The sequence below is a fragment of the Drosophila hydei genome, unplaced genomic scaffold, assembly GCF_003285905.1.
Source record: "Drosophila hydei strain 15085-1641.00,03,60 unplaced genomic scaffold, DhydRS2 tig00000001-arrow-pilon, whole genome shotgun sequence".
NCBI lineage: Eukaryota > Metazoa > Arthropoda > Insecta > Diptera > Drosophilidae > Drosophila > Drosophila hydei.
The window spans coordinates 14,683,612-14,706,689 of NW_022045643.1; the positions used below are offsets into that span (position 1 = coordinate 14,683,612).

The window sequence follows — 23,078 nt, forward strand, 5'->3', positions numbered from 1 at the left end:
CTTATCTCCAAAAGCGCCCAAGTGCCCGCTTGACCGGGCGCACACAAAACGCCTAGGTTGCGCCTGGCCGTTCGCTATTGGCTGTTGGCTACGAATATAACAAGGCCATGGCTCAAAGCAAATAGCTTCAATTGTTTTAAGCTGCTTTCTTAATTAGACATTGTGGCTATCGGGCGCTTCAACTTCACTGGCCACACACACACACACAGACAGACAACAACTAACTAACGAACTTATAAACTAAGCAAAGCCGCGGGCCATTGCACAGCATGAAAGGAGCCGTCTTCAAGTGATAATTTAGCACGTACGAGAGATGAGCAGATTCAGAGCTGAAGCTGAGACTGAGGCGGAGGCTGAGGCTGCTGCTGATGCCGATGCTTCAGCTTGGACCAAACTACGAGGCACGTCGCTTGTTTCATAATAATCAAGTGCTGCCAATTTTGCAAGCCTCTGGCATAAATGTCAACGATTTGATAATGGAACTATTCCAGCTGATTGTGGGTTGGTTGTGGCTGCGTCTCGTCGTGGTTGGGCGCGTGACAAATGTGAAGCTGGTCCTTGAGCACACTTCTTCGCATTAGTTGGCATTTGCTTTGGTTTGCAAAGTGAAGCGTACGAAGAAAGCCAAGACAAATATTTGAAAAATTGCACATAAACCGAGAGCTGTTAATGTCAGCGAGGGTTGGCTCGGTCCAACATAGTCGTATATATAAATGCCAGGACACAGGATACAGGACCCAGGGCGCAGAACCAGGACCACTTGAGCAGCAATTGACGCGTGCTATCGATTTGCCATGCCTCGCAACAACAAATAAACAGAATAAACAAAAAATTCAGCAATTGCGTTTCAATGACGGCTTATTTCGCAGTCTCTGCACTTTTCGCTCTATTTGCTTATTAAATTTGTTGAATTCATACGCAACTAGCAAGGATAACAAGAACTCAAGCCACAAACCGCATTCTCCTTCTCCCTCTCAACTAATACATTTTGTAGTATTTCCTTTCAATCTATTCGAATATTGTGTATGTGAATGGCTCTGTGCGAGCGTGTGTGTGAGGCCGAGGGAGTGTGTGCGTGTGTTTGCATTTATTTCCCGCTTTCATTGGCATTTATTTTGGCACTCAATGCCCACGACCAGAAACCCTCCCATAAGTGAAGTTTGTGGTGTTTCTGGTTGTGGTCTGATTGGACTTTTATGAAGGTGCCCCAAGCCAGCTCGACTTATCCGGAACAGAGTATATTCGCGCATAGGCCTGCTTTGATAGAGAACACAAATAGTAGTAATACATTGAAATAAATATTTAATACATACATAAATCTATATGATTACTTTATACTAGCTTCAAAATCCCCGCTTTCGGGTCTCAACTCATTAGGAACTCGCATGGACGAGTATCCTTGTACATATAAGTTTTAAAATAAATATTCTACATATGTATTCTTCGGACTTATGTTACCCAAGATTATGGGTCTCGCTTGAAGCGTTTCCAGATGAGATTCACCTTCGATTTCGTTGGCTTCTTTTCTTATTTTGCTAAATCGACTCTGCCTTTGTGCGCTTTGTGCTCTGTATACAATATGGTATTTCTGTAAGCTACAGATACAAGAACATACACATATATATGAACATGTGTATATATTTATATACATACATAGCCACATATGTAGGTACGGGGACTCTGCAACTTCTGTCCCGGCTCTCATACAGTTGCGTTTTCAATTTGTGCGCTTTAATAATTCACAATTCAATAAATGCTAACAAATTGACATTGTCCGAAATGTTGTATAGATTTTCCTTTATGCTCGGATTTTCTTTTCCAAACAACCCTGTAATCATGTGAGCATCTCAACATCTTGCTGTGGGATGTCGGGATGGAGGCACGGGGCGGGCGGCAAGCCCACCAATTTCATTGCCAGGGAATTAACTTGAGCGACTTTTATGTCAATTCAATACATTTCATTTACTCGCCAATCTCTGTGTATCTCTGTATATACTATATACATATACACAATGTATGTGTAGGCAAGGGAGCGTGCTGGATGTGCCTGGATGCTGCTGTCTTCAATAGCATGTTCGACGTAACAGATTTTCTGCGTCCATCCTCAGTTTTTGCGCAAATTTTCGCAAAATTAATTTGTAATTTTAGTAAGTTGGCGCTGTCACCGTCTGCACAGCCAGGATTCGTGCCTCAGCAAATATCCTGTGGCGCTCACAAATTATGTGCAAATAAATTGCCATTTGTTAAGTGGCTTTGCATAAGAAGTTCCTTTCATACATCTTGCATGTATAGCGACTCTCTGTCTGTCTGTCGGCCTGTCTGTCTGTCGGTCGTTCAGCCAGCTTTGTTGGCATTATTAGATCGCACATGAATATGTAAGTTGGCAAATATGCCATACACATTTTGGCCATGTTCAATTTATTTCTATTAATAGCCGAGTGCCTGCATTTTGAATGCTTTTCGTCGTCAATTTCCAGCGAGTATTATTCACAACAAACTGTGGTAGTCTCTTTGCTTCCATGTGAGTCCTTGGAGATTGGGAATCCACCCCATTTTCATTTGGCTCGTGCGACTCTAAGCCAATTAAAGTGAATGGAAAGGTAAATCAATTGCATGAAAACTTTCATTGAGACAACTATTGCCAGCAAATTGCGTGGAACTGAAAGTCGCTTACGAAGTTCATTGATTGCCAAATAGATAATGATAATAATTTGAGAATAGAACTTTTTATTAATTCACAAAACGGCTCATTAATTTTGCTGATAGGCGTACACCTGTGAAGGGCTTGCTGAATTGATGAAATTAACACGGTCTGCAATCGTTTCAGCTGAGCTCAAAGAGACAAAAGCTCTATAATCAGCTTAGCTCATGCTATGCCATGTACACCGCGCAGAAGAGCTTCATATGCATTAATTAATATAACTCGTTACCAGCGACTTCTCCACGCTTCACAGCAATCAACTTTCATTAGAGAACAAAAAGCCAAAATTACGGCCAAAACCAGCTCCAACGGGTAGGTGTGGAGAGAGGTGCGGGAATACTCCAACTTTATACTCTATACTACAGTTCCTCAAAATACATTTCATTTGGCTAAGACCCACATAAAGTTTGTTCTGAAATGCTTAAAGCTCTTATAGCTTGAACAGTTAACTCTTTGTAACAAGCCAAAAGTCAATATGTGTATTCTCAAGAAGTAAGTCCAGATTGGCTTCAAATAGCTTATCCTTCTTATAACTTGTAGAACATTCTGTACACACCATTGCAGGAGAGTCCCTCTAATATAAATACGTTTACATATGCCTAGCTGTGGGAAGGCTATACAAAAATTGCAGATTATGAATTTAGGGTATACAAAAATTGAAGTTTCTTATTTTCCCAAATTTAAATATGCAGTGCCCTGCGAGACTCAGCATGGAGCATAAAGAACACAATTAATTATATGGACAGGCGTTACAAACTTCCAGCGGAGACGCAACTGAAGAAGCGTAAAAATTGTCCAAAATGAATAAACTGGAAAAAAATCAGAAAGAGAACGCAGAAACCGAAAGAAAAAGAAACCATTGAACGGCCGCCATTCAGTTTTTTTGTTTTTGTTTTCTACCATAGTCCAAAGCGCTAATTACAAAAACAATAACTGCCAAAGCCGCCGCCAGGTTAAGAGCCTATCGACCAAGCCCAGACATGTGTGTCTGTGTGTGTGTGTTTGTACTGTGAATACACACGAACACATACATAACCAGGCACCAGAGCTGCGTCGGTGCTAATGTCCATGCGGCTCTGAAGTCATTTATATTAATTTTAATAACATTGTTAAGCCACAGTGCGTCTAGGATTTGGCCCAGATGAACTGGTCGAAGGGGCTGAAGCATCCGAAATTCGAGACTGATTCAGTCGGTAATTCGCTCGGGGTGTTAACGACGAAACACTTTTCGGCTTTTGAATTTCTCAGCAGATAATCAAGCTTCAAGGCAGCGCCTGCTCTTGCCATATCCACAGCCAGTCTACGCCGCATATTAAAAACAAATTAGCGTTTTGTTGGGCTTAGCTGTAGTCTACCTAGCCCGAGACATGGGACACGCATAGTTGGGGGCGTTGGTGACGCCGTGTAAATGTGTTTTTAAATGCATTGCCATTCCGAGTTGTGAGCGGCGAGTGGCAAGTGTCGAGTTGCCTGTAGCGAAGCATCGCGTGTCTGATTTATCCATTTTGTTCAGCTTTTATCATAATAAATTCAATAAATTGGCGAGTTGCAGCGCAATTAGCATGCAAATAGTTTATAATTGACCCGTAATGTGGTCCCAGAGAGAGAGAGAGAGAGAGACAGAGAGACGGCTAGCTAGTTAGTTTCCAACCAGCATCTGATGGGCCCAGATAACAAGCCGCTGATGACCATACGACCCAAACCAAATGTGCCGCAAGCCGAACAGAACAACAATTTGATTTGAATATTTGCAGCCAAAGCTTTGCATATTTGTGATATTTATGAAATTCGAATTTCGAAGGCGAACTTCACATCGCTTCACATTGGTTTAACCTTGGCTTTAATGAACCCATCCGGGAGATATCTTCGGCTTAGCTGACAACAACAGCGAAGCAAACTTTGGCATATTAATTACTTTTGTTTTTCCTTTTGGAGGAGGCGGCTTCTTTGGCTGTGGGTCAGAAGTAGAACTATTAGAGAAGCTTCGAGCTGCTCTGGCCCCTTCCGTTAATGACCCGTGGCAGGCCAGCGGGAGTGAAAGGCCTCCCAGCCCAAAATATAGCGCTGCGCTGCGTACTTAGCACTTTCCCGGAAGATGGAAAAAAAGACAGCCCGAAAAACCTCAACCAGCATGCCGCTACTGCCACACTCTGCGTCTGTAATTAATCATCATTACATTTTCGTAAACGAAGCGGATTTTAAGTGGGATTTGCAGCTCAGTCGGCAGCAGACAGCGGAGTCCGAAGAGGCATCTACTACTAGTCAGCCAGACAGACAGACAGTCAGACAGACAGCCAGCTATCTATTGAAGCCCATAACATGCTCATTTAGTAATGATGCCACTGGATCGACTCTCCTTTTGGCAGCCACTTGAGCGTCTTTCGTGCTCAACGAATATCCGCTAGTCCATTCGGTCTTTCGGTCTGCTGTTTGTTCAGTCGCTGCATTGACAGCTGGGGCTGCTTATCTGTCCTGCATTTGACATTTAGCATTAAAAACGCTTTAATAATAACGCAGTAATAATACCCACAACCCTCAGCTCACAGCTTGTTACAATTTTTGTGGGCGATGGCAAAAGACAGAGCCAGATATTTATCATTTCATCAATCAAATGGACGACGTTCTCCGGGCAATGGTTATGGCAATGACTGGTTGGGTGGTTTGAGTGGATGTTGATGCCAAAAAAAACTTTTCATCATTTAATTTTGCCGCTACAATTACGCAAGTTTGGATTCTTAAGGCCAAGTCTGAGTGGCGAGTCTTTCAAGGCATCATCAATCTCTTTTAGCGTGTAAGCAAAATGGCGGACATTGGCAGGACAATAAAGGAAGCACACACTCACACACAGCGAAACTTATCAATTACAATAGCCGCCATTTTGTTTAGCAGCACACACACATGCACACACATGCACACACATAAATCTCATAAATGCAAGTCATATTTAAAAGCCAAGCGAAAAGCCCCACAAAAGTTTCGCCCTTGGCTTTGTCATAGATTTTTGTCATAAGTAGTTGTTCAGTTCCTGCTGCTTGGGTTTGAGCTTGAGCTTCGACTGGAACTTGGACTTGACTACCAATCTCATTTGTTGATGCTCGGACTTAGCTTTTGTTGTTTGTGGATGTAGCTGTGGCTGTGGCTCTGGCAATGGCTGTGGCTGCTGCAGTTGAGTTATGACTTAAGCTGACATTTCATTAGTGCGCATTAAGTGTTCTGCGAATGAGTTTAACTGCTGTGAGACATCCGACACTCTGCACTATAAAACAAAGCAGACTCTTCGAGCTGTGTGTGCCTGCGTGTGTGTACGTAGCAGCTAGTTTTTAGCATAGACTTGCCTTAATTAGTTGCCATAATATGGCAGCATCTAGAGCACTCGAGCTGGGCAGTGTATGACCCAATTTCACACACACCGACTTGGCTCGTCTGTTAATTAAACATGACTCGAACTGACCGCAGGCTTTTAAATTTCGTGCGAATGCAGTCAAATAATTAATTGTGTGGCAAATAGAACCGATAAACAACAAATCAAAACAGTTAAACACTAATCGGAGCTGCTGTAGGACAGTTTGCTGCAGAGCCAGTAGCTTATTAACTTTTAATTGAATTTCAAGAGTCACAAAGCAATGCGAATGTCAGCTGCCCTACACATCATCCCAGAAAACTGCTGATCGAATTGAGCTTGGATGGTGAGTCGATGAGTCTTGCTGTTTGTTCTTACAGGGTATTCGGTCACTGGGCACAGACTAGTCGTACACGAATAAATGAATATAAAATTCAAATTCAAATTTAAATTAAATGAGCTTTGGGGCAATTCAGGTCGGGCCATGTCAGTAAGGGGCTTGGTTCTCTCAAGTGGGCAGGCCACTCGAGTGGCCGCAGCGCCACTTGAACAAGCCATGGAAATGAATGGAATTGACCACGGACTGGCTGGCTGGCTGGCTGGCTGGCTGGCTGGCTGGCTGGCTGGCTGGCTGACTGCCTGCATGACTAACTGGTTGAATGAGCGAATGAACGACTGAACGAACCATTTGCATGCACACAAAACATTTGCAAAAATGGCAAACGCCGCAACTAAGTAGAGCAACAAGCGGCGTCCGGGAATGGGGGCTTGGTGAGAGTGGAGTGTGGACTTAACTGGACTGCAGGTCAATTAATTAAGGGTAAATTAAGTGCAGCTCTAAGGAAGGGAAGCCGCTCCAGCTGGCATAGCCAAGCTGCTTACCGATTTGAGTGGTAAGATTATGAGCTCGAGCCGGGTCTAACTGTATAGCACAAATCCTCAGCTACCTACGCATGGAAACGCTTAAGTGCATTGCCCGGAAGTGGAAGAGCTCGAACGTCGTAAATGGTAAATGGTAAATGGTAAATGCTAAAAAGCTGGCAACAATGAACATCCACAATCAGTATGGGCGTGTTTGCTGCCACTGATGAAGGCCAGCCCGCTTGATGAACTGCTCAGCAGAGTCCGAATCCAAACAGGAGCGCATGCCACTCGAAGCATTTGTATTTGTCAAGCTGCGCACTATAAATGAGCCTTCGAATCGATAAGAAAACATGGACTCCGAATACAAGCAATTCAACAGGAAGGAAGCAAAAGTGGGGCATGGTAGCTCAAGTCAAAAAACTATAAGGACTGCCATCTACTCCTTAGACCTTTACCCGGCTCAGCTATCAAATAATTTTATCATATCTCTGAAGGGAAGTTTAAAGGGGTTTGTTTTAGACTGTGGCATACAATTTTTATAGTCTACCATAGCTTATTTAAGCTGCTCATTAAACACAATGATAGCAGCTAACACGAGCTACAATGAGATAATTTAATATTAGCACAAAATGAGGTGCATCAGGCGCATGTGGAGCTGGAGGTTGTAAGAGTGGAATAATAAACATAACGATAACCAGCAGCAATGACCACAATCAACGACAGCAACAGCAGCAACAACAACAACAACAACAATAGCGGCAGCTCAGATAACGACAATAATAATAAACTCAATAAGCAAATAAGTAGCCGGGCAGCCCCAGCCATGCAGGGAGCCAAGAGCCAAAGAGTTGAGCTCGAGAAGGAGCCTGTCTCATATTTGCATGCACTCTGAAAGACGCAGAACAACAATAGCAGAAATTTATGAGAGCGATACGGAAACTGTTGAACAACAAGAAATGAAATGGACAATTGACTTGCCTCGTGGCATTGTCGGAGGTAGCCACATGCATATATAGGAGTAGGTGTACTGTGAGCGCAGTCAGCTTATATCACAGACGTTGCGAGCGAAGTATTTGCAGCGATAAATTAAGGCGCTCTAACTAACCAACTGGAAGATAATGGCAAATGAAGCCGTAGGAGTAGCTGATGCTCGCACAAGCAACGGACTCTGCATGAAGGCGGATCTGACCGGCACCGGTCGTTACATGCCACAACAAGATGTTGCGCATTCAAATGAAGCCCGCGTCGAACCCACACACAGGCAGCCCGAGCCAGGAACACGTTCATTCAAATTTCTCAGATGCTCATTGTTCGAATGCATTTGCTGCCTCGAACAACGACAGGGTTGCTGCGCCTGCGCAGTTAAGCATTGACTTGCTTCCTCCCTCTTCCCTCTCTCTCTTTCTCTTTCTCTCAAAATCTGCCTCTGTGTCTCTATCTGCCTTTTCGCTTGTCGCCCTTCTGGGCTGGCGCGCACAGCCTGCCTTTTATTGCCATGGCTTAGGCACACAAAAAAGGAAATTCGCGTCACATTGTTTGTGCCGAAGTCATTAACTTTTGTCCATTCGCTGCCCAAGCTGCATCCTCGTTGGCTCTTCACTTGCCAGTTGCCAGTTGCCAGTTGCCGTTGCAAGTTGAATTTTTGGATATGTGCTTGTGGCTACTGTGTGCGGCACGAACAACTGACTGTGCGCTTGTCGAAGACGGTGCATCTGGTTACTGCTTACATTGCTGCTGACAGCCAGAGAAGATGCGCCTTAGAGCAGCCTACGCACAAATGAAAAGTTGAGGAGTAGGCATTAGGCAACGCGGCATTGCCTGGCTTATGCAATTGCGCAGCCCTGCCTGCTGCGGCAATACACACGAAATGCATTTTAAATTGTCGCCCATTAATCAAAAGCCGATTTCAGCTGGCAGCCCAAAAATTTCTCTCAATTACTAACCACGGCCTGGCGACGCAGATTTGCATATCAGTTCCAAATCATTTCACAGCTCCATACAAGCGACATTCAGATAAGAGTAAGCAAAGCATACGCAGTCTGCCCTATGTATGTGTGTGCGTGTGTGTGTGTGTGTATTAGTGGACAAAAAAGTGTCATGCGACATGGCAGTTGATATTTTATGCCGTTAATATGCAGATGACAGACGGCGCATCGAAAATTGAATCTCGTATCGCATTCTCTTGTCACATCTGGAACTCTTTCATAGTCAGCTGAAGTCAGAGATCGAAGATCTGAAATCAGAGATCGGGGGGTGGGAATCGGGCATCGGGGATCGGAGCTCGGTATCGGGTTACTGCGGCTAATTTTTTGTCACTGATGCAAGATGTTTGATATCCATTTGCATTTTCCATGATTAGCATGACAACAGATGCAAATGGGCAATAGGCAGTGGAATGAGGCTTATTTATATTCCATATAGAAAATATGAGCGTTGTAAACATTCATTAAGAAGACGTTTAAATTAATTTTTCAGCTTTTATTGAGAGTTCACGCCTCTTCGTGGAGATGGGCGAAAGTTAAATAATTTAAATGAGATTCAATCGGGTTTCCTCTTATGACAGCATTAATTTCAGCTATTTCACTCGATGGCAAACGCATTTCACATTTCACATTTCACACTAAATGAACTCAAGCTAAAAAAAATTGCACCTGAATATGCAAAATTGTAAAGGAAAATCGGAGGCGGTAATTGCTGCGAGTGACACAAACAAAGCCCCAACGCGGTTGCAAAATAAATAATTATAATGTGTAGTATCAGAAAATAAATAAGCCAAATAAATAAATACAAATACAAATACAAATAAGAATAAAAAATAATAACAAATACACACAATACAGTTGCAGCAGCAACTGCAATGCAACAACAAAAATGCGATGTGGTCAGCCGCAAAATGCAGTAAATTAAATTATTGCAAAAGCTGAAACCAAAAAAATGAAATAAATAAAAATGAAACATATGAGTTTATTGCATAATGAAATTTAAATAAGTAAAAATCTCGAATATGAAATTTTAAAAGCGCAATTTGATTTCAGTTGAATTAAGTCCGCTCCATGCTGCAACTGCAACTGCCACTAATTACACTCTCTCTTTCTCTCTTCTCTGTTGCAGGTATGCGTCTGAATGAACCTAATTATACTGACTCAATGCGAGGTTTGCGTAAGTTTTCTAGCTCACAAATCATAAAACACGTTCCGGGACGCTACTTCTTCAATGTGTATCGACCCGCCCAGCTTTAAATATTTCTCAAATGCATATCAGAGGAACAGCTAGTTAGAGTAGCCAAACTAGTCCTAGACTTCCAGCTCCTGTGTTGCCCCTTAAGAAACGCAATAAAATATATATAAATCTGTTGACAGAACATTGACCAAGTGCAGTTCCAATTAAATGAAATGCATCTAAAGATTTATTAGCAAAAGACTCCAGCTTTAATTGTTGCAGACATGAGGCAATTGGCATATTTAGAGCTTTGACAACAATAATGTTTATTGACAGATAGCAAAACACTCAACCCAGCTGCTCTGCCCAGCTGGTATTTACTATTATGACGAGCTGTAAGCAAATATTGTTTCATTTAATTAACCGCTGTAAGAGAAAAACAACTTTAAACTAATTTGTTGTTAGGTTTACCTTCACTTGAAGGCCTGCAAGCTATGAAAACTAAAGCGGATTTAGTATTTTTTAAGCAAGATCAGGAACGGGCAGCTATACAGATTCAAAGGTGCGTAGCTACATGTGTATAGCTAACACAATAGATACGAACTACGCACACCCACACAGAGTGGTAAGCCCAGCGTAAATAGTTTCAATAAGGGACTACAACAAGAGGAAAGGGGAAGCTGGGGAGCTGTAACAAGATTGTTACACGTGTTGCTGCCTAGCCACGCCCCCACAAGCACACACACACACACACACATACAGTTGCACAGACAAAGAGAGACTGCAAACATGGCCATGCCTGGCACATACTACATTTGCCATTCCCCACAACCCACTATTGTTATTATTTATGTGAGCCAAACAGAAGCTTCCGTTTGTGCCACATGCCGCGATGCGGCAACGACAAGCAGCAGCAGCAGCAACACGAAAAGGAAGCGGAGAGCATTTAAAAAATGCACGCAGCGAGGCCTTGACTGCAATATGTTGCCTAACAGCAGGCGCAGCCCCAGCTCCCCAGCCGTGCAGCATTTTATAGATTTTTAGCAGGTCAACGGTATGTAGGTGCGGCAGCAGAGTATGCAGCAGGCGCTGCTGGCTTGTTGAACATATCTCAACAATTTATTTAATCATGGGTTAGCTTCAAGTTGCAAGTAACATGCCAGCAGCTGCTTCTCCTTTTTTTCGTAGCATACTTTTTGGCGGGCCTCGCTTAATGCGCAGTGCTCTCGCTCTCCTTCTCCCTCGCTCCCCCACTCTGTCTTTGCCGCTGTCCCACTCGGCTCAGCTGATTCTAGCTGGTTGGCACACATTTTGCATGCCATTAAAAGTCAGCGGTTTGTTTGTTATATATGTCTGTGTGCGTGTGTGTGTAAAGCTCAAGTTATACTATGGGTTTTTTTGCTGTTGCTGCTGCTGCTACTGCTACGGTTGCTGCTGCTGCTGTTACATTTTAATTGCTTTACATAATGCCAGCGCTTGCTTGTAATGTTGCTAGTTGCCTCGGCTTTGTTGTTGTGTTGTGTTGTGCTGTGCTGTGTTGTTGTTGTGGTTGGTGCCGCAATGTTTTTCCATTATTTTTAATTGTTGCTGCTGCGCCTGTGCGTAGGCCCTGAAACATTGCACAACACACACACATAAGCACACAGATTTGAAATGCATGTTGGCCATATCTGCACAGTCGGCGAGGAGCTTTAGCTGGTTGCCTAGCGCACTGCAATTAACCGACTTTAATTGGGAAATTAACTTTGCAGCCAGCGGCGAATACAAGTAGAAATCAAAGAAACACAAACTTTTTAATTAAATGAAGCAATTCTGTAATACACAGACATAAATTTAAGGAAAAAAGTCAAGCTAGAATGTTCAATATGTAGTAAATTGTGTTGCAGAAGCAGCAGAAGAAAATCATTGATCAAAGCTGCTGCCAGCCGTGTAGACTGCTCTGAGTTCTCTCCAGCATCGTCATCATAATTTGCATGCTTCTTTGCACCCTAGAGAGGATGGATGGAAAGTTTTGTGCATGCGGCGGAGCATAATTACAGAAAACAAACTTTGCAGCAATAACTAGGCTTAAAAAATGTTGTATGTACATAAGGAAAGTTGCTTCTAGTTGTTGCTTAAATTGTGATGGCAGCAACATTCGTAAAAAGAAACTGCAAGTGGCCCCTTTCCACCAAGTGCAAGTGGACCAACTAACCCTCAAAACTTTCGCTACTTTTCAATTTTGTGTGTGTTGCCTGTGTATGTGTGTGTGTGAACTTCAAAAGCGAACACTCGAGAGCCCCAAAAAAAAAAACTGAATAAAACTCCACAAATCAGCGGAGTGACTGCTGTGGCAGGGTCAGCGTGCAACCCTCGAAATGGCAAATAAAAATTAAGAGCACCAGCCAAAGCAGAGCATCCAACTTTTACGACTCTCCAATGTACACTAAAAGCAGCAGGAGCAGCAGTAGCAGGAGAAGCAGCAGCAGGAGAAGCAGCCAAAAAATGAGCAGAGAAATTTTAAAATTATATTAACACAAATTGAGGGAATGTGAATGTGGCATGTGGATTGTGTGGTAAGAGCAATTGTTCCACTTGCCATTTGGCTCGACCATTAGTGCAACCAAATGATATATAATCCAACCAAGCCAAAGAAACCGTCACAGCTGACCTGATGGAATTGCTTAAAGCAGTACTCGACTTGCAGCAGCCGGAAATTCTCTTTCATGTCCTTCCAATTAAAGTTGTTACCACCTGCCCCCTGTTCCCGTGTGCTCTCGTAATTCGAAACTCGAAATGTATACGCAGCATTGGCATCGGCGGACATCAGCGAAATTCCTATTTAAAGAAAGTTGTTCTTGTTGCCGTTGTTGTCGTTGTTGTCGTTGTCGTTGTTGTGTTATTCTTGTATTATGTATATTTACTCACGTGGCTGCCTTTGGTTTCTTCTCTTCAGTGCGGAACATTAGGAGGACTGCTCATTTTCAGAGTTTCAATTGCGTTTTTGTCCTCGTCGTTGTTGTTGTTGTTGTTGTTGACGACGTTTGCATGGCAACTTTTGTCAAACACGCTGCTTGGCAATAGCAATCTACAATGGAATGTGGCCAAATATGAAATCCAATTAGGTTCGACTAACAAATACATGCAAATGCGAACTTTATGCTTCAGAAAATTTAAAGATCGATTGAGTTTGCAGTAATTCTGGCTGAAGAACTAAAGCAATAGTAGAGAATGACGAGAAGACTTTGCTATGATGCTCATCCTATTGCTTAGCAGACGTTACTTTTAGCTAGAAAGAAAATAATAATCTTAATTTTGAATTATCTTTGAGCTACATAAATCGAATTCTGTTTAATTATATATAATGATAATTGGTTAAGCTCAATGTGGCTAAGTTGAAATATGAATACAAATATTTAAATTAATATTTTATACATTTTTGTGGTGACTGAAATGAAATAGTAAAATCACAGAAAAACCTTACTGTCTTATATCACACTCTAATCCTTATAGCGGCAAGCAGTAATAGGAGAGTTGATGCCACTAAAAATATATGTATATTCTTCTAAGCATTCTAAGGCCCTCTTATTGCCAATAGTGGCAATAAAGCAAACAACACTTGGCTTCACACATGCCTCGGGTGATTGCACATGAACATGAACTAAATAGCCGAGGCGCACGTTAAATCTGGAGCTGGGTTAGGTTGGGTCAGGTCATGTTGTCTGTCAGCTTGTTGCACTTGGCCTAAGGCTCATTAATAGTGCGATTATTTTTCTCTATTTTCCACACAAGCAGTCACACTAGACTTGAGTGTGTGTGTGTGTGTCGGCAGAGACTTGGGGGTGCTTGTTGACACTCATTGAGACAAAAGTGCTTAACTGCTGTACTTTTAGCAACACCCACAGCTAGAAGGAAACTACGACTATTTTTTACGATTTGCTTTACACTTTCTTTCACACCCACACCCACACACTCACAGGCACACACACATGCATTTGAGTTGCTTTATTTTCTGCTTTTGTGCGCTTAATTTGCTTGTCAAGCGCAGCAAGTTTGTAGGCTTTGTAGGCACAGACAATGGAGCCACGCTGGAGGTTCGGCTCTTGTGGTACTTGCGGCATTTGCGGCTGAAGCGTTAGGCAATTGTGTTGCATAGCGTTAGGCGCTAGCAAAATGTCAAGCACCTCGAAACATTGCGTCCCAGCAACAACACTACAGACAACAATGTCGTCAAAGCAGGTTAAGCACCAGCCAAAGCTCGCCCAACACGGCTGCTCACAGCTGTTGCAACACTATGATTTTCGGTATGTCTTGCGAAATGAATTGGGCCAGAGATTTGCTGGCCCCTTGGCTGCCACTTGGCACTTTGAAAATTTAATGAGCCGTAGGCAAGAGTCAGTTATGTCTGGCCTTCATATTTGGGCGTTACTCGAAAGTTTTGCTGCATTTCCTGAACGTTAGCTGCCTGCCATTTTCATGGTGGTTCGCATTAATTTATGTTATTCAACGATAAATGAGTGACAGTGGGCGTTGCCGACCGACCTAGTTGCAAGTTGCAAGTTGTAAGTTGAAAGTTGCGCGCTGACTTCTAGCACTTCCACTTGCCACACGCAGTGCGGGAAATGTGTCAAATTTAGCTTGGAATTAGATTTCACTGCTCCCATCCCTATGACACCCGAAAAAGTTTTGCTGCCTGTGAAGCAGCTGACATCTGACATCCCTCATCCTATTCTCTTTCCTTGACACAATTGCCTTTTGGAAATAGTTCAAAATAGTGACATTTATTACATGCCAAGTAAGCGGAGCACTAGCCCTTTGTGCCACTTGTCACTCTCAATTAGGCCGCTACTTGAAGCCTTAAAATAACTCCACACACGATGCTACCTACAGCTACACGATGCCTCTAGTCTAATTGGATTACAGCTGCGCTGCACTTCCCCTAAGTAGGTGAGTCGGCTGGGAGCGACCATGCAAAAAATGAGACGAACTTAAATCGTTGCAAACGGCTGGCCTGCGGTTTTTGTACCGTTGTTGCCGCTGTGTCAATGCCGCCGTCTGCTCAACTTTGCATACCGCAAAATCAATTAAGCGACGTCGCGTCTCGCGGCGCTTGACGCTCGGCAAAAACTATCAAAATCTGTCAAAGTCGGTTTGCAAGCCGCAGCATTTGCTGGATAGATCCAGTCGGGCCGAGTCGCTGGGCCTCCGTTCCTTAAAAGGGGCGCCGCCAACTGGGTCGCTGCTTAAATTTGATTAACTGCACCACAAAGTATGCATCGAAGAAATTTAATCAGCTCGGCAGGAAAGGTGAGCAACTGGAGCTGGAACTAGTCTTTAAGGGTTGTAGGGCATTGGCTTAGGGCCGCATCAACGTATCAACATGTAAACTGGCTTGAATCAAAGTTTGTTGCTCGCCGGCAGCAAAAAGGACTAATACGCTTTAGTCCTTGCATAACAGTTAGAAACTAACTAGCATACAAAACCCTAGCAAGGCAAACAGAAAACAAAAAACCAACTTTTACCTAAAATATGCGCATCGCGTGCCTTTGGCTTTTTACCTTTATATGTTGTGTTTAGTATTAACGTACTTACCCTCACTATGCGTGTGTGTGTGTGTGTGTGTATATGTGTGCCTTGCGCCTTGTGCAAATCCCAGACATATACACACACGCGCGCCAGGAGAGAAACACGAAACGTGACTAAGCTGACAATTGTGTCGAAGTAAATCCAAGTTTTGTGGCCATACACTCGGACTAAATAAATCTCCACGCCCGAGGGGGGAGGGGCTAGCGCAAAAGTTTGACAAACAACAGCCGCATTAGCTGGTGCAGGAGAATGGGAATGGGACGGAGAAAGGGGACGGGGACGGTACGGGGACAGGGCGCACGCCTGAAGGTGCGAGCATGAGTTGTGGGAGTCAGCAACATGACAAGCGACATAAATAGTTGGATAGACCCTACATTAAAGAGGCCTGCCAAGTAGCATTTACCACATTTAATAAACTACACAAACTTGCCAAGCTAAAGGCGTCAGCTTCATATGCGACTATATATTAGTATATGCAAAATCTAGGTCTGCTGAACCATTATTTTGGACCTAGATTCAGGTCATTTGGTTCTAGCCTATAGCTTGACTTCGACAACGCTGGTGATGTCAGGAGCAGGAGACTGCCTCTCACACCCAATCGAACGCTCATGCATCGCTGCAAATGTATGCAAATATAAACAGAGGCGAACGGCAAACGTTTGCACGCATATAGATGGCCCGCATTATAGTGGATCCCATAGCACAGGGAGATGGCGAAGCGAAGAGCTGTCTCTAACTAGGTGCATTCAACTGATGGCACATAAACAACCATAGGCAAACACTGGGATACATAGACGCACACGCAGCTAAATAATTGTCAACTTGGGCTGCTTTTATTTGGCATTGTGTGTGTGTAGGTGGATTAGTGTGTGTGTGTGTGTGTTTGGATTTCTGCAACATCTGCTTATCAACAAAATGGCAGCATCAGCAACAGCTGCCACTAACAAAGCAAAAATACAGCAGTTACTCGGCTACATTGCGTATACGCAGTGTTGCCCGTCGACTTCATTTAGCCAACATAGTTTCTGTCGATTTGGAGTTGGACCATAGACATGCTCGATCGTAACATCTACTTAAATATATTGCCAAGTTGCAGTCGACATTCATAAACTCGACACCGGCAACTGGTTCACTTAATCCGCAGTTAACCCGCCGTGGCAACAAGTGTAAATAAAGTAAAGAAACTGTCGGCAACAAGAGCTCAGCGGGTGCTCGCCTGACCCACCAGGCCCAGGCCCAGCTGGCACACCTGAAGCCAGTTGAAAACAGAAAAGCGCAGAGACAATTTGATTACGGCTGCTTCAGAGCTGGGAGACTGAGGCAATTCATGCTTAACTGACATTTCAGCTGTCATACCAAAAGTGTTTTACATTTCTCTCCACGTCAGGACGCACGGATGAAGCCAGCAAAGATGAAGGCGGACTGCAAAATGCTGATGACGTTGTTATTGTTTTTGTTATTCTTGCTGGCTTGCTGTTGGCACCTTGGCAGAAACATCGGTATGTCCGGCCCGCCCTCTTGCATTGTTCATTCCTGGCATGCCGCAAGCAGCTGGTGTCGTTTTTCGTTGCTAACCTGCCACAGGCTGGTTGGCGTTGCGAGAACAGCCTCGGATGCTCTTAATTGAATTACCGCAATATAGTTTTGGGCGCGAAGCTGCCTTAAACGCTGTTCAAGACTTTGCAACTGCAGTGCGGCTACGAGGCCAACTTCACTGGAGTTGGGGCTCCGTATTGAGGAGCTGCAAATGTAAATACTTTTGCCATTTGCTGTGCTCATTTTCATTTGTTGTTGAATGCATTATAAAAGCATTAAGCTGCACCAGCACAAAGGCCATCAGCGCTGCAGAGCAAGCAGTTGAGACGACTCCAGGAACAGCACAGAGCCAAAAAGACGCGGTGGGGTAAATTTGTTTTGCCACACACAAACACACACACACCCGCACATCGGCATTTGTAGAGTGCTTGTGTATGTGTGTGCGTTGTCGCTTTTTCATGCTTCGCCTGACGAAATGCCATTACACATTTTGCGTACCCAGAAAGCAACAACAGCAGCAGCAGCAGCAACAACAGCATAGATGACGACAACGACGACAATTCGCATTCAAAATGACAACGACAATGGCAACAACAGCAGCAGCAATAACAACAAACAAACAAACAAACAACGCCCACACAAAAATAAACGCTGGAGGTTGTAGAAATGAAGATAAGCTGCTTATCAGCGCCATTGCCTGGTCTGTTTCTGTTGTTGTTGCCGTTGCCGTTCCCGTTGCTGGATGCGCTTTAGTCGAGCGCTTGGCATTCACGTTCACTCCTCCTGGCTGCTCTTACGCCTGTCTGGCTGCGGATGCTAACGGCCAGAGCGAGCGGCGACCATTGCAGCAACTTTTGTTTGGCCGCCAGAGTTGCCATTGTTGCCGCTTGCTGTTCTTTTTGTCTTCATCAGTTTTTTCTTTTTTCTGGCCCTTTGGCCGCTTTGCTAAACCGCTAGCAAGAGCCCTGACAGAAGTTAAGGGAGCAAGCACAATTGACATTTTGCCACTCGGTGTTTAATATTAAACTAATGTGCATGTAGCAGCCACAATCTACTCACCCCTGCGCTCGATCCCCACTCTGGGATGTGTATTTAAATAACGTTATCGTCTGTGTATGCAAATGCTAAGAGTGAAGCTTAACTTTTACGCTTGATGGCAAAATAATTTGTCTGAAATGCAATTCTATCGCTGTGGCCCGGCGGTGGGGCAGGATGCTCAGCTTTTTAGGATTATGTTGACACAGCAGCTGCCATTAAAGCGCCGTCTTTATCGAGCCGAGCGCCCAAAACTTTCTACACTTTTTAGTTTTAATGCATTGTGCTTGTGACATTGCGTATACGCCCCATGCGCGGCTGGCGGCTGGCGGCTGGCAGCTGCTGGCAATTTCAATTTGCTGCTCATCAGTGTTAAGCGCCTTAAATCTCAAATCTAATTACACACAAGCCAAAGACAAAAGCCCTCAAATATTTTTAGCCAACCGCCTCTCCACTCGGCGCGCCTCCTTCAATCACAACTGACCGACAAAGCCCTGACCGACGATGGGACCTGCCCGAGTACTCCTCCCAGTCATGCCAATTTCGAATTTGTTCGGCTGCCGTTGAAAAATTTGTGGCCAACTTTGCTACTGTGTTTAACCGCGTGAAATAATCTTTGCTGGCAGCAGTCAGGCAGTATTCCGCCAGCTCCTGCGATTGAGGTCGCAGCCAGACCGACCGACCGACCGACCGAGCGACCAGTCGGACGCGTTTCATTAGAATGATAATGCGCAAGCCCCACGGACATTCATGCAGCGGCCCAGGCTGGTGTCATATTTTCCGCAGCTTAAATTTCCCACTGCCTCAGAGAGCTGGTCACTTGCCTGGTCTTCCAGTCATTTGTCGGCAGCAGAGAGAGCAGCGAAATCGCCTAAGCCTAACGCAATACTGCGTCCTGCTGAAGGATGCTGGCACTCGGAAAACTAGGCACACTGTCAACAGTCCTTGATGGTGTCCCAGCCTCGCCAGCTGCGAGGCACTGGACTGGGGGTTGGGTCTAGGCAGGATATAATTTTCGCGCTAAGCAAATCTCAACAATTTTGAAATTTCTACCATTGGCCTGAGGCACTTCCGTTTGCCGTTTGCTTTTTATGATTTTGTTGTTTTTGCTTTTGGCATTTAAATTTGTCGAGAATCCTGCTTAGCACACTACGTACCCCGCAGCCGCGCCTCACTGCCATTGCCGCGCATTTTAAGCCTATAAATGAGCTTAAAATTTTCTATGCGACTGAATGCGAATGCTTTTGAAATTTATTATACGGATCCTGGCGCGCGCTCTACTCCACAGCCTCCTCACAGAGTGTTACCGCGCACACACTCAGCTGAATACCTTCTTATTAATGTATATATTTGTGTGTGTGTGGGAGGGGGGGCGTATTTGTGTTTGTGTGTGTGCGTGTTTTTAAGTATGTGTATGTGCTTATCAAAGGCATTTGATGCTGCCTCCTGGAAGTTGTTGTCGGCGACATTCAAATTTTTCAGCGCGGCAAATTGAATTTTATTTCGATTTCTTGCGCCCTGCTTGGGGAGGCGGCGGTGGCCTGCTTTTGATTCTCAAATTGCCTTTCGCTAGGCAATTCGCTCTATTTCGAAGACACATTTCTATATATCCATGTGTATACATTTGTGTGTGTGTGTGTGTGTGTGTGTGCTCGGGCGCTGTTTGTCTGGCACCGCCCAGCAACAAATTGAATTTTCAATGCTGCTAAATAATTTCATTTTTATTTCTGCCTGATTTTCGGCTCTCAATGCTCACTGATTGCACGCCCCGGCAGAAGAGGCGGCCAGCCAGCCAGCCAGCCAGCCAGGCAGCAGGAAGGCAACCCACCACAATTTCCATTTGCAATTGTTTAAAAATTTACTTAACTTTAATATAAAAAAAACCAACTCTAATCGAAGTTGCTCAGCTCGCAGCATACCCTGTTCCACAGGGTCCTCACTGGGCTTTAGATCACATCTGGCAGAGTCGCTTGCTTCTTGTGCAGGATATATAAAATAAAAATATATTTATTATGGATTTCCCTTTTATTTGCGCGTGTTTCGGCTTCCAATAAATATTTTATGGATTGAGAGCGTAAAGAAATCAAAATGCTTTTACAGTCACCAGTTACGATTCACAGCCACTCACTCCACATATGCCCTTCTCTGTCACTATTTGCAGGCTTTCTCCTGGAGGGAGTCACGCCCACAGCACCACCGGATGTTCCGCCACGTAATCCGACAATGAGTCGTATGAATAATACTCGTTTAATTGCCGGCGCTGTTGCTAACAATCCCAATGATCTGAACGTTGACTTTGAGCCATCGTGTTTGGTGCGGACGCCATCGGGCAACGTTTACATTCCTAGTGGAAATCTAAGTGAGTATTTTACAGATGCACTCCGCTACAATTTATATGTATATTCGGGCCATTTCCAACCGAAAGCCATATGCAAATCGTCGCCCCCACTTGCAAAAAGCCACTTGGCTCACTTAAATGCTTAGCGCGCGACGTGCACGAAAAATTCCATTTGCCATATTGCTCTAAAAATGCAAAGCATGAAAACTAAAAACTGAAAGCACACACACACAGAGAGAGGGAGAAAATAGGCAGAGGCCAACAGCATTTTGCAAAATTTGCAGGTCTTTTGTTTTACGCCATGCGCCTAAAATGCCGCAATACATTTGCCATTTATTGTTTTTCCAACAATCTTTTTTCTCAATATTCGTGTGTGTATGGGAGTGTGTGTGTGTGTGTGTGTGGATTGGAGTGCGTATGTGTGCATATCCGCAAGCAGACTTTAGGGATAAAAACATTCGAAAGTGGAGTGAAAATAGTCGACAACAACAAGAGCAACAACAAGTGCCCTGCACTAAGCAAACTAACACAAAAAAGAGATGCCAAACGGCCGCAGGGGCCTACGGAAAAAAGAAAAAAGAAGAACAGAAATGGAAAAAATAAATCCAAAATCTAGCAAATAAATGCGACTGCCTTTTTGGCGCACATTTATGTACACACACACATCAACACACACCAACACAGATACACATTAGGCTAGAAGGGCGAAATTCGAAGGCGAGGCTGGGGCTGGAGATAAAGTGGCTTAAACTGCGCTGCATTTAACTGTTGTCGTTTAGGCAAGGGTTTGATAATGGTTAAACGTTTTCGAAAATATGTGATAATAAATTGTGATAAGCACACAGCAGGAGTAGGAGGAGAGAGAGTGCGAGAGAATTCACCAATTGTTCGTCTCAAATGCAGGCGCACTCGTAATGTCTCCTGCGTAGATTTGTGCGCGCTGCGAGAAATGCGAGTAAAAGTAACAAGCAAGACGAAGCACAGAACAGCAGCCACTCCACTCTTGTGCGAGTGTGTGTGTGTATTGTTGTGGATGTGTTGATGTTTCTGTTACACATTTGTAAACCATACTTTCTGGCTGTTGGGCAGTTTGCTTACGCGTGCGTGTATTTGTGTATTGGTTGCATGCCGCCTTTTGTTTACTCTTTCACATTGTGCAAATACACATGTACGTGCCACGACCTCCCTCCCCTCCCTCTTCCTCTCTCTCTCTCGGGTGTTGTATATGTGCCAAGTTTTGTCTAGAATTCGCTGCGTTCCATTAAATTTTCTTTTTCCGTTGATTCCTCTTTTCATTTTTATCCAAACAAAGCTTATTTCACACTGCCACAGCTCATGCCACAGCTTTCATAATTATCACGTAAAACTTAAGCCGGACGCTGAACTAGTTAAAGCCTTTAAAGAGTATTGCACAATTCCAACCCGATCTCTGGCAAGTCAAGGATGCTGAAGATCTCATGAATGAATGACATTAATATTGAACAGACTGAAGCGCCGTTTGCATTTTGCATATCATTTTGCGGCCTTTGGTGCTGTCTAAAGTGCAATTAAATGACAATTTTGGCAATTCTATTTGCATATATGCATAAATTTATAAGCAGCCGAAGACTGGGCCAACAATGAACTCGGCGCAGGGGGTGAAGCTGGAATAGCTATAGTCGTAAAGCATATATTGATTAAATTTTGTGCAAATTGAGATTTCTCTTTGCCACACACACACACACACAGACACACACACAGACAACACACACGCACACATGTAACGCCTGTTTGCTTTGTCGGGCTTTTAAGCCTACCCTTCCGTAGTGTCCGGCGACTGCCCATGCCACGTGCATGGCTGCAGCCGAATATTTTCATTTCAGTGACGATTTTTATGCAAAAATATTATTTGTTGACTTTTGGCACCCATTCGGAGAAAAGAGCCCAAGCACAGAGCAAAAGTTGAATCCGAATTCGATGACTGTTCGGGAGTGCTGGAGAGGCTAAGTGAACGGCCATAAAATATTTTCCCTCACTTCATATGCATGCAAAAATAAACACAAGAAAAGCATTTGGCTTGAATGCTCGACGAGCAGATACCCTATAAAAAGAAAGTATTACATTCGAGCTAATCAATCAGCGTAAGCATAAAATGAGTAAGTTCATTCAGTTATCAATCATCTAGTTTGGTTGCAAGACGAAGATGAAGCTACCCATTCTTGAGTTGATATACTCTAAGTACTTTGCCTTGAATATAGGATATCTGGAATACAAATAATATACCCTGAAAAAAGTTCGTCCATATATTGCTATAGTTTCAAATTTTTTCGGGCTCCAGCTGCTTTTATTTGCCTTCTCAATTTTTTATTTGGCCGTACATGAAAAAATGCTTATGCACCATTTGCAAATACAAAAAAAGGTATTCAGCCCGATTGGTACTACACACACACACACACAGACGCGGTAGCAAAGAACGACATATAACTCTGGGGCAAGAGTTAAAAAATATATTTGTATCATATATATATATACTCATACATATATACACACATAAATATATA

The 23,078-nt window shown here is 43.8% G+C and overlaps 1 protein-coding gene and 1 long non-coding RNA gene across 5 annotated transcripts in view; one reads left to right on the forward strand and one right to left on the reverse strand.

The window, feature by feature from the left end:
• Positions 1-23,078, forward strand: part of LOC111597625 (teneurin-m) — a 131,704-nt gene that overhangs the window by 60,695 nt on the left and 47,931 nt on the right. For all 4 annotated transcript variants that reach the window (XM_023312427.2, XM_023312424.2, XM_023312425.2 and 1 more), the window contains exon 2: positions 20,362-20,559. In XM_023312427.2, coding sequence (XP_023168195.2) covers positions 20,362-20,559 — 198 coding nt within the window. The remainder of the gene's footprint in view (positions 1-20,361; positions 20,560-23,078) is intronic.
• Positions 848-1,785, reverse strand: LOC111597629. The gene is made up of 3 exons (XR_002751339.2): positions 1,654-1,785; positions 1,314-1,595; positions 848-1,254 (listed from the first exon to the last, which is right to left on the reverse strand). It is a non-coding gene; the product is annotated as an uncharacterized LOC111597629 (long non-coding RNA).